Genomic DNA, 14,770 nt, shown 5'->3' on the forward strand with positions numbered 1-14,770 from the left:
AATAATTTGAATATATCAACAAAGTTAAAATGGTAAATTGGCCACCGTTACGATTATAAAAGCTGACGTTTCGAGCGTTAGCCCTTCGTCGGAGCGAACATTTTGAAGTTTAGCCTAAGTGAAAACAATTTTTTTCCAGATTTCAGCTGTACGCACGGGCGTACAGCGATTAAGCTATTGTAATGTAAATAATGACATTGGTATGATTGACTTACCAAACACTGTTTTTATGCTTGTGCATTAGCTTCTCTCTTCCTCTTTTACTTTGCATCTAAACTTGTTTTTCTTTCTGAAATTCTCGCCGCCTTCCCCCTCTTCATAAAAAAACGCGACACAATCCACAATTGCCTCTTAAGGTCCTTGACCTTCTTCCGTTGCCGGCGCGTTTAGCACGTTAGAAGACATGGTTCGCAAACTGATCCGCCATGACCTACATCCTCCACAATGCGAGGTCGAAGTCTAGGGCGTCATTCAAGACGCGTGAACCCCCTAGCGATCCCTGCGATATTTCAATTTGGTTTGTCACGCATTCCTCTCAATAACATTTTCGTTTAGCGGCTGTTCGAGATCAGTGGAGGCGCGTGATTGCCGCTCAGATCGAAGAGAAACCGAAACCCAAATCGGTCAAAGAAGAAAAACCGAAAACCCGTTAGTATTTTTCGCGAAAGCCGCAAAACAAATGCTTAACAAAGGAAAATCCGCAAACTGCAATGAGTAACAAACCGAAAAACCAACGTTTTGAGCACAAAAACTGATCTAAAAAATAGCCAAAAACGCAAAACCGAAAATCCCAATGTTCCCCTCGCTAAGAATTAAGTCAGACTTACATAATTTCATAGTCTTGATTTCCTTAGCGTTAGAAGATGCCATTTTGACGAGAAGGGCGGCCACAAGTTCCTCACGGTCGGTCGATCGATCCACTTAACTTGGTTAGAACTAGAACTTAGTTCTGCTGGAAGATGATCTGTTATGAACGTTTCCGCTGGGAGTCTGGAGATCATTTTCTTTTGGACGTCACACAACGACACTGCGTGATACTCAATCCTTTTACTAAAGAAACCAATTTTATATTAGTTAGCTTGTTCCTGGCTTTCAATTCGTAACACGGAGTGAAGTCAGGATGAATGGCGGCACAGAGCGCGAAAACAATCCAAAAGTAGTAAAGGAGTGACATGTTAAGAGAGGTTTGGGTCGAGTCGTAAAGCGTTCATCATGCAACCCATGAAGCATCATGCAACTCCATGTTTAAAAGAGGTTTTCCTTCAATATGTCGTGATTGGCCCAGAAAATTCGCGTTTCCCTCTTGACCAATCAGATTCAAAACTTAACCTAAACGGAACTTGATCATAAGCGTTTTCCTTCCCTTCAGTCACTCGTAGCTCTCGTGATAATTTTCTTTTATCTGATTGGTCGTTCATCCCAAATATTCCATCCAAGTGCACTCAAAATACCAAACGAATAAAACATCAAGACTATATTTCCACAAAATTTAATATTTATTACGCAGGAATCAACAAAATTTCACCACACAATGTCTCCAGGTATTATCTACGACATTTTCACCTCAAGATCTAAGTTATAGCTCCATTTACTGTTTCCTTCACATTTCTTCCAATTTCAGTTGCGAGAACTTAAGTGTTAATTCAAATAATATCCCAAAGTTGGGTATTTTTCTCTCTTTTCATCGTTCCGCGGTCCTTTGTGGTAACCTTAGAGGTGAAATGTTTTATCTTTGGTTTCTCATTAGAACAATCCCAACAAGACAGTTGTTCATCTTTTACGAAAGAATATTTCTCTATTTTTACAACAGAAAAGGCAAAATCGCCTTTCTTCCTTTGGGATAATCTTTAAATTCCTTCCGATAGTTTCGATGTTTGCCCATTGCCCAAACAGACATCTGATAAAATCCGGCCAAGAGGAAGAGGACAACTGCAACAGAAGAAAACTTATTAAAAAATAGTCCTCGCTCGAGTCGAGAAGCAAATTTAGTGGGCGCTCATCTAGCCCTACCATACCGCCGCCGTGGAGAAAACGGTTTCTCTACGGGCTAGGGCACGGTTCCAGTTGTGCAAGAGCTCAAAGCAATTTTCCAAAACATTACCCGATTAGGAACATTGCTGCTCTCCCTGAATGAGATGTGAGACCACAGCAGGTTACCCCCCAACCCCCTCTCTCGAAGCATTTTGCCAAATTTCTGTTACCGTTTACCGGTAAAAATGTGTACTCCTGTGTAGAAAGAAGCAATGTGTTTTACCCAATGACTCAGCCAAGGCTTATACCCAGGCCTCTTGACACAGAGTCTAGCACGGTAATTACCAAACCCACAGAGACCCCTCTGTTGAAGAATGCTAAAATGGTAAAATTCGAAGTGAGCGTAATCAGAAGTAAACGCGCCTACGCGCACAGTTCGCGTTCGAAAACGCGTTTGTACGAAACTTGGCTTTGGACCTCTTTGTTCAAAGATTCAAGTCTTCTGGAAAAGAAAAAAGATGCTGATAGTGTTACCCAACTCAGCCACCACCCACCTGACAAAGTCTGGGTCATCACAGCAAATGACGTCCACGCGCCAACCTGGAGGGAAAGATCATATTCGTTGTTATCGTTGCGTGATCGTTATTGTTAGCGCTATCATCGAGGTTAAGTTATCTCGCAGCACGCTGCTCGCTGAAAACTTTTACTTAGTAGAGGGGACAAAAAGAGGAGTTTCTAAATTTGTTTTTAAAGGTCACAGCCCTTATGGGTGTTAAAAGTACTCAGTAAGGCGACTTGATGCAATTAAAATAATGAGAAAAGGAGTGAGTGTGCTAAAGATTCTTGGCCATCCTGACAAAAACACATTTACTTGAATGGGTTTCTTTTGATACACTGAGACTCAGCTTGCAAATGAGGCTCAAGAAACACAAAAAGAGAAAATGAATATAAATGATTGTTTCTCCTTACAATATCACCACTGAATCACACATTTAGGTCATGAGAAAAATGGAAATGATCAACAACTAAAGACACTCTCCATTGAAAAGCAAATTCTCCCTGTCAGCATCTAAGGAAATGTATAGAGAACAGTATAGAGAATATGCAAAACTGATATTAGGGAGTAACCAAACCCAAGGTACTGGTAATCATAATGGCCAATCAGAATAGAGGTTTTGCATGGCAGCCATGTTGCATGGCAGGAACAATGAAAATATTTTGCATAAGAAAGAAAATTTTTTTCCCATGGGAAGAGTAATCTATTGTTCCTGCCATGCCACATGGCTGCTGTGCAAAACCTCTATAAAGGAAAACAATCCCGAGGAACTAATGAAATTAAAGTGCACATGGCATAGGTCAAACAGGGGAAGTCATGATTGGTTTTCGTCGATCACAAATCTACATCAATGATGTACTGTCAAGTACAGATTTACACACCAGTTTAAAAAATCATGTTAAATAACCGATTTCCGAATTACCTTTTGCCTCTTTTCAAAGTGAGTCCTGGTGCTCATCCTTTCATGCAATGATAAGGTTTCCTTCACATATGCAAATTAATCTCTCTTTCATAACAATGGTTGAGTGCCAGGTCTCATCTTCAAAAAGAGGCCAAGGGTAATTCGAAAATGACCCATTAATTTTAAAATTCTGAAGTGCTCACCTCGTAAGTATAGTTTGGACAGGAGACAAATCTGAACAACTTTGTGAAGGGGTTAGAGGTGGGGTAAGGTATTTTCCTCTCTTTAGTACCTGTAGCATGGTAACAAGTGAACAAAAATAAGTACTCCAAACCCCTGAGGCAAGATCATTCCCTTGTTCAAATTGAAGTAATACTTAGAGAAGTCAGTAGGCAAGCTGGTACTTTTGAAGATGGGAAAAATTAGAGCTTAACACAACTTTAAGCCTTTGATCCCTCAGAGTGACCAGTATCTAATTTCTCCTTACAATATCACCCCTGAACAAAACTTTTAAGGTCACAAGAATAAAGGGAATGACCACCAACTAAAGAAGCTCTTGATTGTTAAACAAATTCTCCTTGTCTGCACCTTAGAAAATGAGTAGAGAACAAAATGGAGAATATGCATACTGATGTTGGGGTGTTAAGGATTAACAAGGATTAAAAAGGTTGAACTCAGAAATATGCTGGCCAGAGGTTGTCTGTACTTAGCTATGTATGATTGTCTAAAGACTTCACAGGTCTATTGGTAATTTAGCAGCTTCTTGACTAGGGTCATGCTATTTTTGCTTAACAAAACAAAATAATTGCATGTTTCTTTCACCTGCAGTGCAGTTGGCTTATTAGGGCAAGTTAAGATTTTAAGCTCATAATATTCAGTTCCCCACTGCAGCCCCTCTCCTTATTTTTGACCATCACTCACCCCTTGGTAAAAATCACATTCTCTCCCCAGCCTTCCACTGCCATTAAAATCCAAAATGGTGGCCATTTTTCACTAAAGAATAGTCCATTTTACAGTTGTGTGCTTGGTTGCAAAGCCTTTGCATGGGAGTGAGGCTAGGGTTGACCTTGTTATGATACAAACCTTGCTGCCTTTCAAATGTAAATCACTTTGTTATCATGCTAAGTAGATACAAATGAATAAAGGCTGATAGTTTCAAAAGAAACTGTTTGGGGCTGCGTCGGTGGGAGTACGGAAATAATTTGGATATATCAACAAAGTTGAAATGGTAAATTGGCCACCGTAACAATTACAAAAGCTGACGTTTCAAGCGTTAGCCCTTCGTCAAAGCGAATAGAGGAATTGTGGGTTGTGTGTGCTTTTAAAGGCAGAAAATGGAGCTACATTATTGGTGGGAACATGGCAACGAGAAAAAGTAGATACAGGTGTCTATCACAACAAGGTCACCTTCAGCCTCACTCTGGATCAAAGGCTTGGCAACTAAGTACACAACTGTAAAATGACCTATACTGTGCACTCACTTTACTAAATCATGCCTGCTCTAATGTTTCTTTGAACCAATCAGATATTGGGAGATAAAGTTTGGGTTGTGTCATTTGCACTGAGTAAACTCAAAGTTTGGAAAAAAACAACAATGCCTATGAATCCAAAGAACATTTCTACAGCAATGCAATTATGCAGCCTGTCATACTTCAAACTTACCTGCAGGCCTCAAATCCCGCAATGCACAATGGATAACAAAGTTGCCATACTCATTGAACTATGCATGAGGGAAAAAAAAAAAGAGAATGCAAGCGTGATGGTTTTTGAGAGAATATTATGTTACTTAGGTAAACCTGCTCATTATAAAGATTTCAAAAAGTTTATTAACTTGAACAGTCAGATTTTTCATGTAACTACTAAATCCTGCTATAAAAAAAAAGTAAAGATTAATTTGATTAAAAAGAGAGAGCAACACTCACCAGGAACATAGCTAGTCCTGTGTAAATCTGGGCATCCCCATAAACTATTATACACAGAGAAAATTCAGTTGTTGCATAAATTATGTAATAATTTGCACAATGTAGTCAAATGCTTTGCTGCATTCAAACCCATTGGCATCCACCTGCTATTATTCTGTTTTTAGATAGCAGAGCATGGCTTAGGCATAAAAAAGTCATTTTGATCAATCCCAAAGCCAGGCAACACATTCTTCTGTTCACACACACTCTAACAGTCACAACTTGCAGCATGTAAGTTAACGAGGTTGGATCAAGATTTTCAGTCTGCTTATAGCACAGGTGTCCACACAGAAGGCCCTTTTTGTCGACTGGAGGTTCAATTGCATCTTTAATTAATATCAAATCAGATATTCATAAAAAAATGTTTTTCTGGTGCTAAGAGTCAGTATGGCTGTTATGGGACTGGTGTGATTAGCAATGTTTGAAGTATGGGAATTTTCTGTTTCTTGTAAGAGTTACAGATTCACACACTATGTAAATCAAAGAACTGCAAAAAGACATCTCAGGACTGCAAGCTACTTTGTTCAGGATGTGCACAAGAAAAAAAAAACATTTAAAATTATAATCATGTCAACAGAAGCATTTCAAATTATTATTTAACTCACTTGGTGAAGTATACAATGGATGATTCACAAAATAACCAACCAAGACACCATATCCCCTAGGAAAAGATTAAAAAACTGACTGGTCAAAATTCATGATTACACTAGAAAGCAATCTAGAAAAAACCCTTGACACAAATCATAGTTATTGCGACATGCTCTTGAATTATAGTCATACTCTGACTTACCAATAATAGCCAGAATTCTTCACAATCACCATGAGGAAAAGCAAAAATATCAAAAACAAGTTAGAAAATACAAAATACAAACTACAAAATGAAAAAAAAATTAAACTCTTAAAATAAGCCACCACATTTGAACTAAACCAAACCATCTTTGTAGGTATGTATAACAGTAAAAGACCTTACACCCCCAATTGATGACACCCTTCTCTTTACTCAAAGGATAGCTGAAAGTTGATAGTATTTACCTTGAATATGTTGAACAATGGCATTGTTGCTTTGGAAAACCGGTGAACAAAAATTGTCTCTAACAAACGTTTTGCATAGTGTCCTGACCAACAAGCTGCTGCAATACTGTGTGAGTAAAAAGATGATGTCTTAATACAGGTAACTATTGAGTTTATAAAGAAAAAGGACATTGGAAGAATGAAAGATTAAAAGAAAAAATTAAAACAAGAATGAATGGTTGAATGAACAAGACACAAAAAAAGATAATGTGAAAGAAAAAGAATTTAAAAGACAGTAGAGGAAGAAATGAAAGACAAAGTGAAAGAGTGAGTGAAAGAATAACAGGAAGCAGTGAATGGAAACAACGAATGAAAGGATCAATGAAAAATGAATGAATGGTGGTAAAAGTCAGAATATAAGAATCCACCTAAAAAAGAAAAGAAAATGAATGCATGAGCAGCCAATGAATGAATCAATAAAGAAAGAAATAAAAAATGAATGAAAGAATATAATTTATACTCAGGTAAACAGATCAGATAGGAATTGAAGGAATAATGGATGGATGGGTGCTACAAGAAGAGAACAAGAGGAGCATGAGCTAAAATAATACATAACAACAGAGCACATCCAACAAAGAAAGTCCATCAGGTACAAAACAACATTAAGACATGCTTACTGTACAACAGGTGCATAAGGTTTCTCAGCTGCACCAGCCCCATACACAATAGCAGGTCGCAGGTAAAGAAGCATGTAGACGATAAGGGGACCAGCATATTCCACCAGAAACACCTGATAATAAAAGTAATTGCAGTGGAATGTGACATTCATCATAACGTGAAGATTTTTTTTCTCCAGGTTGATGGGCAATGCAACATTCTAACCAAATTTAGATATGAGATATACTTGTAACTCAACTTGTAATGACAAATTAAAGTAAAAAATTAAATTAAATCAACATAATGCTTTTTTCTTCAGGTGGAAATAGTATGGTCAGAGTTCAATCAATTGGAATGTTCAAGCAGTCTTGACAATATCTCAATCCTAACACTGATGGTTCATGGATGGCTTAGTTACTCACTGTTGTCCAGCTAATTTGTGGACCTGCAAAAAGAACAAAATTAATGGTACATTATTCAAGTCACAAAATGGTACAGTATTCAAGTCACAAAATGTTAGCTCAATTGGTAGAGCGCTGCACTAGTATCGCAGAGGTCAGTGGTTCGAATCCCGTACAGGCCTGAATTTTTTTCAGGTCTGATTTTCACTATTGCTTAAATAGTGCTTTACTGCGAAGGATCGTGCACATATACGTTTCATAACCGCAGTTCATATATATGTATTTCATATGTTTGTTGTTTGATTTATCATCTACAGGTTTATGTTGAATTAATTTGATGGCCTGCTCCCAGTTGGCTTGTTAGCTCAATTGGTAGAGCGCTGCACTAGTATCGCAGAGGTCAGTGGTTCAAATCCCGTACAGGCCTGAATTTTTTTCAGGTCTGATTTTCACTATTGCTTAAATAGTGCTTTACTGCGAAGGATCGTGCACATATACGTTTCATAACGGCAGTTCATATATATGTATTTCATATGTTTGTTGTTTGATTTATCATCTACGGGTTTATGTCGAATTAATTTGATGGCCTGCTCCCAGTTGGCTTGTTAGCTCAATTGGTAGAGCGCTGCACTAGTATCGCAGAGGTCAGTGGTTCGAATCCCGTACAGGCCTGAATTTTTTTCAGGTCTGATTTTCACTATTGCTTAAATAGTGCTTTACTGCGAAGGATCGTGCACATATACGTTTCATAACCGCAGTTCATATATATGTATTTCATATGTTTGTTGTTTGATTTATCATCTACGGGTTTATGTCGAATTAATTTGATGGCCTGATCCCAGTTGGCTTGTTAGCTCAATTGGTAGAGCGCTGCACTAGTATCGCAGAGGTCAGTGGTTCGAATCCCGTACAGGCCTGATTTTTTTTCAGGTCTGATTTTCACTATTGCTTAAATAGTGCTTTACTGCGAAGGATCGTGCACATATACATTTCATAACCGCAGTTCATATATATGTATTTCATATGTTTGTTGTTTGAAAATGGACATAATTCACAACATCTGAAGGAAAGATATGACTGAGTTGAAAATCTGTTATATACCTAGGTCTTTGTAGTACAGTTTGCCTCCACTGTTGATCTCCATGGAGCTTAAAGTTTCCTCATCTTTTAATGACTTTCCCCCTTTGTTCAAACACAACAAAAATATATTAACTTAACTGTAGAGTTACTACAAACTTTTTGCAATTCTAATGGCAAAAGAAATGAAAAACTACTCACTTGGCTCAAGACGGAATGATTGCCTCTCAGTATAAAACTTGGGAACTGAAAAAGAAAACAGTCTCTTGAACCTCAATTTTTCATATTTTTAAAGTTTTTAAAAGCAACAAACAAATATGGCAACTTTGGATGATCTGTTAGGTGTAAAATGAAACCTTTATCTTCAATTGAAGGCTTAATTAAGCTTACTGACAAATCGCACTAACATATAAAAACACAAACACTTGAATTATTATTATATGCAAAATGATTAAAAACCCCAGGCAACAACAAAAATCAACACACTCAAATAAAATGCACTTGATATTATTAAATTTCAGCATTTAAAGAACATTCAGGGCTACTCTCTGTCATGTCTTTTCCCGCCAATAGTAATTATTTTAATGTATTTCATTGTTTTCTTTGGTCACGTGGTTTTTTAGTTTTGGCAGTCAGTCATGAAATTTTAAGCTTTGCTTTTCTTTGCTTTGCCTTTCTCTTCTCGTCCTTTTGTGGAGTTGATTTAAAGTTTTTTCGAGCCTAACTGTTGTGGTGGCACAGTTGTTTTGAGTCGAGTAAGTATAGGCTGAGTATTCCGTGTGTGAAGCTCTGAATGGGACAATTGAGGATAATAAAGAACGACAAAGAACTAGACGTTTGTGACTGATCTCGTGTTTGAATTTACATACATCACACTCACATTTCTTATGATATGCATCCTTGATATCGGCAATTGTAGATGAAGGAGTCAGCTATATTGTAGACAAAGCAACCAGTGACTGGTTTTTACTTATTAAATCTTTTGCTACCAGGAGTGATCAAGACAGAATTTCTCCTTAAAATTTCAATACAATATCAAGCAGACAAGTAATGAGAATAAGGAAAACTGTTATTTAGGGATTATTTGTTGATCCAGTACCAAATTCTCTGAACATCATACAAATTGTATGGAGGAGAGTAAAAAGAATTATAAATGCAATCTTAAAGAGTGAAAGGGTTTCCATGTCAGCCTAGAGCACAAATTCATAGTACACCACAAAGAAGTACTGCAAGCTTACACCATGTATGGGTAGGTGTTCTTTACAGATCAAACTGAAAGCAGTCTTAAAACAACTGAGAAAATAACAATATTGTGAACTGTCTGCTTGAAAATAAACATTACTTCTAAGGTATGCCAGTAATTCAGCAGTTTTAATGCAATGTACAGTATCATACTTCATTTAAATCACTTTTCATAATATAAACATCTGTCATACTTCACTCAGGGTGCACAAGACCCTTCGGCTTTTGATGTCCAGAATTTCAACCTTTAAAAGTTAAACAAACACTTCAGTATTCATAAAATAAAATTTCTAGTATCCCTTTATCTGGTAGAAAGACTACAGATTACAATAAGTAAAGGTAAAGTCTGTTTACGAGCCTAGTGGCCCATTAGGCCAATGCTTAACTCCGGTTTCCATAGCATGAAGCGACTAGGAGTATTTCTACTCCCCCCTGGATGGGATGCCAGTCCATCGCAGGGTTACCCCCAGCATTAAATTGCCAGTACCCATTTATACACCTGGGTGAAGAGAGGCACTGTGAGAGTAAAGTGTCTTGCCTAAGAACACAACACAATGTCCCGGCCAGGGCTCGAACTCGGACCACTCGATCCGGAGTAGAGCGCACTAACCATGAGGCCACTGCACCTCCACACAGTTAACAACTATTCACCGAAGTGGAGGTGGTTAGCGGTGGATATTTACCGAGCCACGAGGTAAATATCCACCGTTAACCACCGACACAGAGGTGAATAGTTGTTTTAGTATATACTAAAACAGTGAGGTAATATACACCACCGAAAATTGATTTGAGTGATTTCTTCACTTGTCACGGATGCAAACCGGGACGCCATTTTTTCCCGAGTTGCTCGGAGGTAAATAGCAAAGGATATTCAGAGTTTGACTAGCCAATCAGAGTGCACCTTCAACACTATCCACTGTTTTAGTATATACTAAATTACGATATCCTGTTTCTAATTCTAATTGTATTGTTGTATTACTGCAGTGTCCTCATCACAGACACTCAAAACCAAGCAAAAAAAAAATAATAATAATAATAATACCAAACAGATCTGTGTCAAGGTACATACTGTTTATTCACTATTCTGTCACTTCTTTTCAATTGATCTATGATCTACTAGATTTTTTTGAAGGGGTAAGGCTTTCTTCTTGGCCCTTCTGGGTGAATTTTTCCTCTTTCATATAATTTTAGAAAATATCTCCTTGTATTTTTATCAATGTTAAGTACAGCTCCTCAAGGTAAGCCACAACAATAAGTTCTTTTTTCCCTCTCTTTACTTTGTCATCAAGGATATGGCTACAGAAGGGAAGAAGGGTCTTAGACACACATATCCCTCCCCCCTCCTCCACGATGAAAAAGGCACATTATTTATAATTGAATAAAGAACATCTGGATAGCCTTCTGAGTTCCACAACACTGCTGATAAATGCTGACTCGTAGAAGCCCTAGCTATATCCGTGTTCAACTTAAGTTATACTGGGCCCAGTTGTATTATGGGTGGAAAACGCTATCCAAAGGATAAAACGCTAACCAGCGATACGTGATAGCAAAACGTACTGCGCTATCCACTGGATAGTGTTATCTAACCTTTGAACGACCGGGGCCTGACTACTAGCGGTTTGTGCCTCACATGACACCAATTTGTAGCAACTGAAGACAAAGTTTTTTTGACGATTATAAAAGAACGTTTCCATTATCTCGACCAAAAACGACCAAAAACAGCTGATCATGTGGTAAAGCTAAATCTTCCTCGTGCTTCTGATCTTTACATGCTCAGTTGATGTCTAAAAGAAGCAAAAAATTGAACAACCTTTGCAACTGGGTGTAGCCAATTGGAAAAAAAAAATAACCAAAAATCGTTCAAACTACGAAGCAGATAGATACTTGAAATTTGGAGAAAAAATGTTCCGACGAAAAAATAAAGGGCAGATATTATTTTTGAACTTAAACGTTGATATATAAAAACGTTAAATGCAAAAATATTGGGTTTGGAGATTTATGGGCGAGATAAACAAAGATTTCTTGGTATTATGTGACGAGATCTGCTTCGCATCGCGTCGCATGATTGCACAACCTGCAGTTCTGATAACGCGCTGATAGATCACAGACAGCAAAGCAAACATCAAGCTAACAAAGTAAAAAAAAATTTTAAAGGTTGCTCACACCTCCATGATAATTCAGTCAGCAAACGTTTGGTGATTTCCTTGGTAGATTGCAGCTCTTGTGATGAGTGTTTTCAACAGACAGGATGCCAGACAAGATGGTGGAAATTAGTTACCAGCTCTTTTGAGCTTGCGCGGAACCTATCCTACCCTCAGAAATAGCTTAGGGCGGGGGGAGGGGGGCGAGAAACGTTTGTAACGCGACGCAGATGAATGATTGGGCCAACAGTCTGATACATCTCTCCCAGAAACAGAAGCGGCGGTAACTTAGAGCTTCTTAGAAAAACGCATAGCGTGATGCGTACATTCCAAGAAGAGTGACCAGTGTGGATTATATGAAATTCACTGAAGAGTTTTCCGAGGTCAGTCACAATTCTGCATATTTTTTTATATTGCACTGAAAATTACTCTTTATTTCCGTAATAAGATGTCCTGAAATGGACTGATATTAACTTGGTTACAATCGACCACTGGGAATTAGGTTAAAATTGTAAGTTGACGATGGTGCGATATGAAACTTGAAAACTTCGAAATCCTACTTCTCGAGTTATCAAGGTGAAATCGAAAAAGTGTAAGATCTGTATTACAAAGCAAGCTTTCGGGCTAAGTTGTGTCTTTTAAGGAAATCGTTTTAGAATGATTGACCTGCTCAATATCTCGTTGTTGCAGCCTTTTTGCGTCCGCAAAGATAAAAGCGAAAGTTTTTTTTTTTTTATATAATATTTGTGTCAAAAACTGTAGCACTTACACACAAAAATGTAGCTATCTTGTGTAATCAGGCGGCTTTACTTTTGTGTCTAGAATATTGAAACATGAATTTCACTCAAGGGTACTCTTCAGATAAATTACTAGACGTGTGACAGAGTCCGGGTATTATCAAATTAATTGGCTGGGTTTTATTTTTAACAGGAAAGTAATATTAACCAGTTTAAAGTCGCTAGCAAAACAGTATCACAGTCTCATAGAGAACTGATTGCGAAGAAGCAAAGAAGTTTAGCGCAGTTGACGACTGAAACAGGTAAGAATTAACTGAAGAACTGTGTCAATTTTTAAAGTACTCGAGTCATGAGATGGCCAAGAGAGCGCTACTAGTTAATATTGAAACCATTTAAACTGACACATCAGGCAGTAAATTGAAAGGATTAATTTCAAGTATATTGCTATTTACGGAGTGTTTTAAGTGTTTGGATTTAATCAACGTTCTCTTGATTTATTTTGATGTCGTGAAATCCAATCGACAATTTTTAAACCCTGGGCTTTTTATAAAACTTCAAGGTGGGCTCTTTGTCGGCTTGTAAACGTCAGAAAACAGGGAGGCCAATATCTGTGGCGGGGATGGGGGTACAGGCAAGCAAATGGGGCATGACAACGTTTTGTTTCACAGAATGGATGGTTAACTTTGGATTGCAATTTTTTTTTTCAATTTTGTTTTAATTGATAAAGTAGTAAGTTAAATTTTTAATAGAAAAGGTAGGAAAATGTTTTATCAGCACAAACAGCCGACAGATGGGGAGAGGGGGAACTGTTTGTCAATTTAAAATCTGCTGCTCTTATGTTATTGTGAAAACTGATATCAAAACATCTTTTCTCCGCTACGCCACCGCTGTTTGTCAAGCGGTAAACAAAATAGAGTCGCATATCATCGGCTTTGCCTCCTCTTCAAGGTCAAGGTTATAAAATATGAATGCACTATGTTTGACTTAAGTCACAAAACAGGATTTTAGAACGAGTAACAGAGCTGCATGCAATCCTGATGTTTTCCACTAATATCGACTCGAATTCAAAGGGAAAAATTCCTTCAATGACGTCATCAGTGCACGAGATTCTGTTTTCGTCGCATTCTGTTTTCGTGATTCTGTTTTCGTGATTTTGTTTTCGTGATTCTGTTTTCGTGATTCTGTTTTCGTGAATTTGTTCTCGTGATTCTCGTGATGCAGAGATAGCTTTGCATCAAAATAAAAAAGAAGCCTTATTTTGTTATAATTAGAGCCTAGAGGATAGCCCGATAGACGAACAGAGAGATTGTTAAGCTTGCCTTAAAAAAGTTATCATTACTATTGTTATTATCATTAGTATTATTGTTACTATTTTTAATGTGATTATTTGTTATCAGTCAATCAGTCTCGATATTCTTGAATAATCTTTCTCTTGTGGAACAGAGTACTCGTAAATATGTGGGATGCAGCAGTAGTAGCTATATGCACTTTGAACTGCTCATTCTTATCACGTAATATTACACTCAGAGATCTTCTGATGGGACGTACATGTAGAATGATAATCTTTTACCAGGGTTCTACAGTTTTTTTTTTCTTCTTCTTTGTTGCTGTCGGCGTTTTTTTCTTTTCTTTTTTTTTTTTTTTTTTTGTAACACAGATCGTAGGAGGCTTGGGTACGAAAGCAGGAGATCGCTTCTTCTAAAATTGCTTTTTAGATAACGTTTCTATTCAAGGTAATCACGACGGGTTTGTTGAGGCCCTATTTGATGGGTCGTTTATCTTGAATATTCTGGTTCAGACGTGCCTTGTATGGCTTTCCTAGTTCCTTCTTGGTTTATCACTGTCCCTGTTGTGTTTTTCTATTGTATCATATCCCTCTAACATCTTTTATTAAAAACTGGATTATTGGATAATGCAATTCAAGACTTTTATTGGCTTAGCCATCATGGTATATGAGCCAATATACCATTATCTACAAATATGGTAAACGTACGCGTCAGCTTAAAATTGAAAGGGAGCTAAAATTTTGTCTAATATAAAGATTTGTCTGATATCTTGGGGGCGTTTTTAATGAAACGATTATTCCATTCGCGCGTGTTGGCTATCTATCATCTC

At 37.6% G+C, this 14,770-nt stretch overlaps 2 protein-coding genes and 1 long non-coding RNA gene across 5 annotated transcripts in view; 1 reads left to right on the forward strand and 2 right to left on the reverse strand.

Moving 5' to 3' along the window:
- Positions 1-979, reverse strand: part of LOC111341677 (uncharacterized) — a 14,631-nt gene extending 13,652 nt beyond the window's left edge. The window contains exon 1 of one of the 3 annotated variants that reach the window (XM_088737861.1): positions 828-979. In XM_088737861.1, coding sequence (XP_088593987.1) covers positions 828-870 — 43 coding nt within the window. In that variant the 5' untranslated portion in view covers positions 871-979. Of the gene's footprint in view, positions 1-215; positions 772-827 lie in introns of those variants that run through there. The other 2 variants (XM_022948654.2, XM_022948655.2) reach the window with 2 other exon arrangements.
- Positions 980-1,477: 498 nt separating this feature from the next.
- LOC111341682 (very-long-chain enoyl-CoA reductase) lies at positions 1,478-12,078 on the reverse strand. The gene is made up of 15 exons (XM_022948661.2): positions 11,943-12,078; positions 9,972-10,022; positions 9,416-9,467; positions 8,737-8,781; positions 8,560-8,640; positions 7,480-7,502; positions 7,078-7,190; positions 6,422-6,527; positions 6,180-6,196; positions 5,995-6,050; positions 5,351-5,394; positions 5,091-5,148; positions 3,632-3,720; positions 2,526-2,571; positions 1,478-1,929 (listed from the first exon to the last, which is right to left on the reverse strand). The coding sequence occupies exons 1-15, from the start codon at positions 11,946-11,948 to the stop codon at positions 1,802-1,804; spliced, it is 915 nt and encodes a 304-aa protein (XP_022804396.1). The 5' UTR covers positions 11,949-12,078; the 3' UTR covers positions 1,478-1,801.
- On the forward strand, positions 12,031-14,388 carry LOC111341683 (uncharacterized). The gene is made up of 3 exons (XR_002695874.2): positions 12,031-12,301; positions 12,849-12,957; positions 14,313-14,388. It is a non-coding gene; the product is annotated as an uncharacterized LOC111341683 (long non-coding RNA).
- Positions 14,389-14,770: the final 382 nt, after the last annotated feature.

This window comes from Stylophora pistillata, chromosome 11 (assembly GCF_964205215.1).
Source record: "Stylophora pistillata chromosome 11, jaStyPist1.2, whole genome shotgun sequence".
Lineage (NCBI taxonomy): Eukaryota > Metazoa > Cnidaria > Anthozoa > Scleractinia > Pocilloporidae > Stylophora > Stylophora pistillata.

What these genes read in the sequence shown, in the direction of transcription:
- LOC111341682 (XM_022948661.2), bottom strand. An exon ending in GGATGCATATCATAAGAAAT is followed by an intron (nt 8,782 to 9,415) that starts GTGAGTGTGATG and finishes TTTCTTTTTCAG; the next exon opens with TTCCCAAGTTTTATACTGAG. An exon ending in TCCATTGTATACTTCACCAA is followed by an intron (nt 5,395 to 5,994) that starts GTGAGTTAAATA and finishes TGTGTATAATAG; the next exon opens with TTTATGGGGATGCCCAGATT.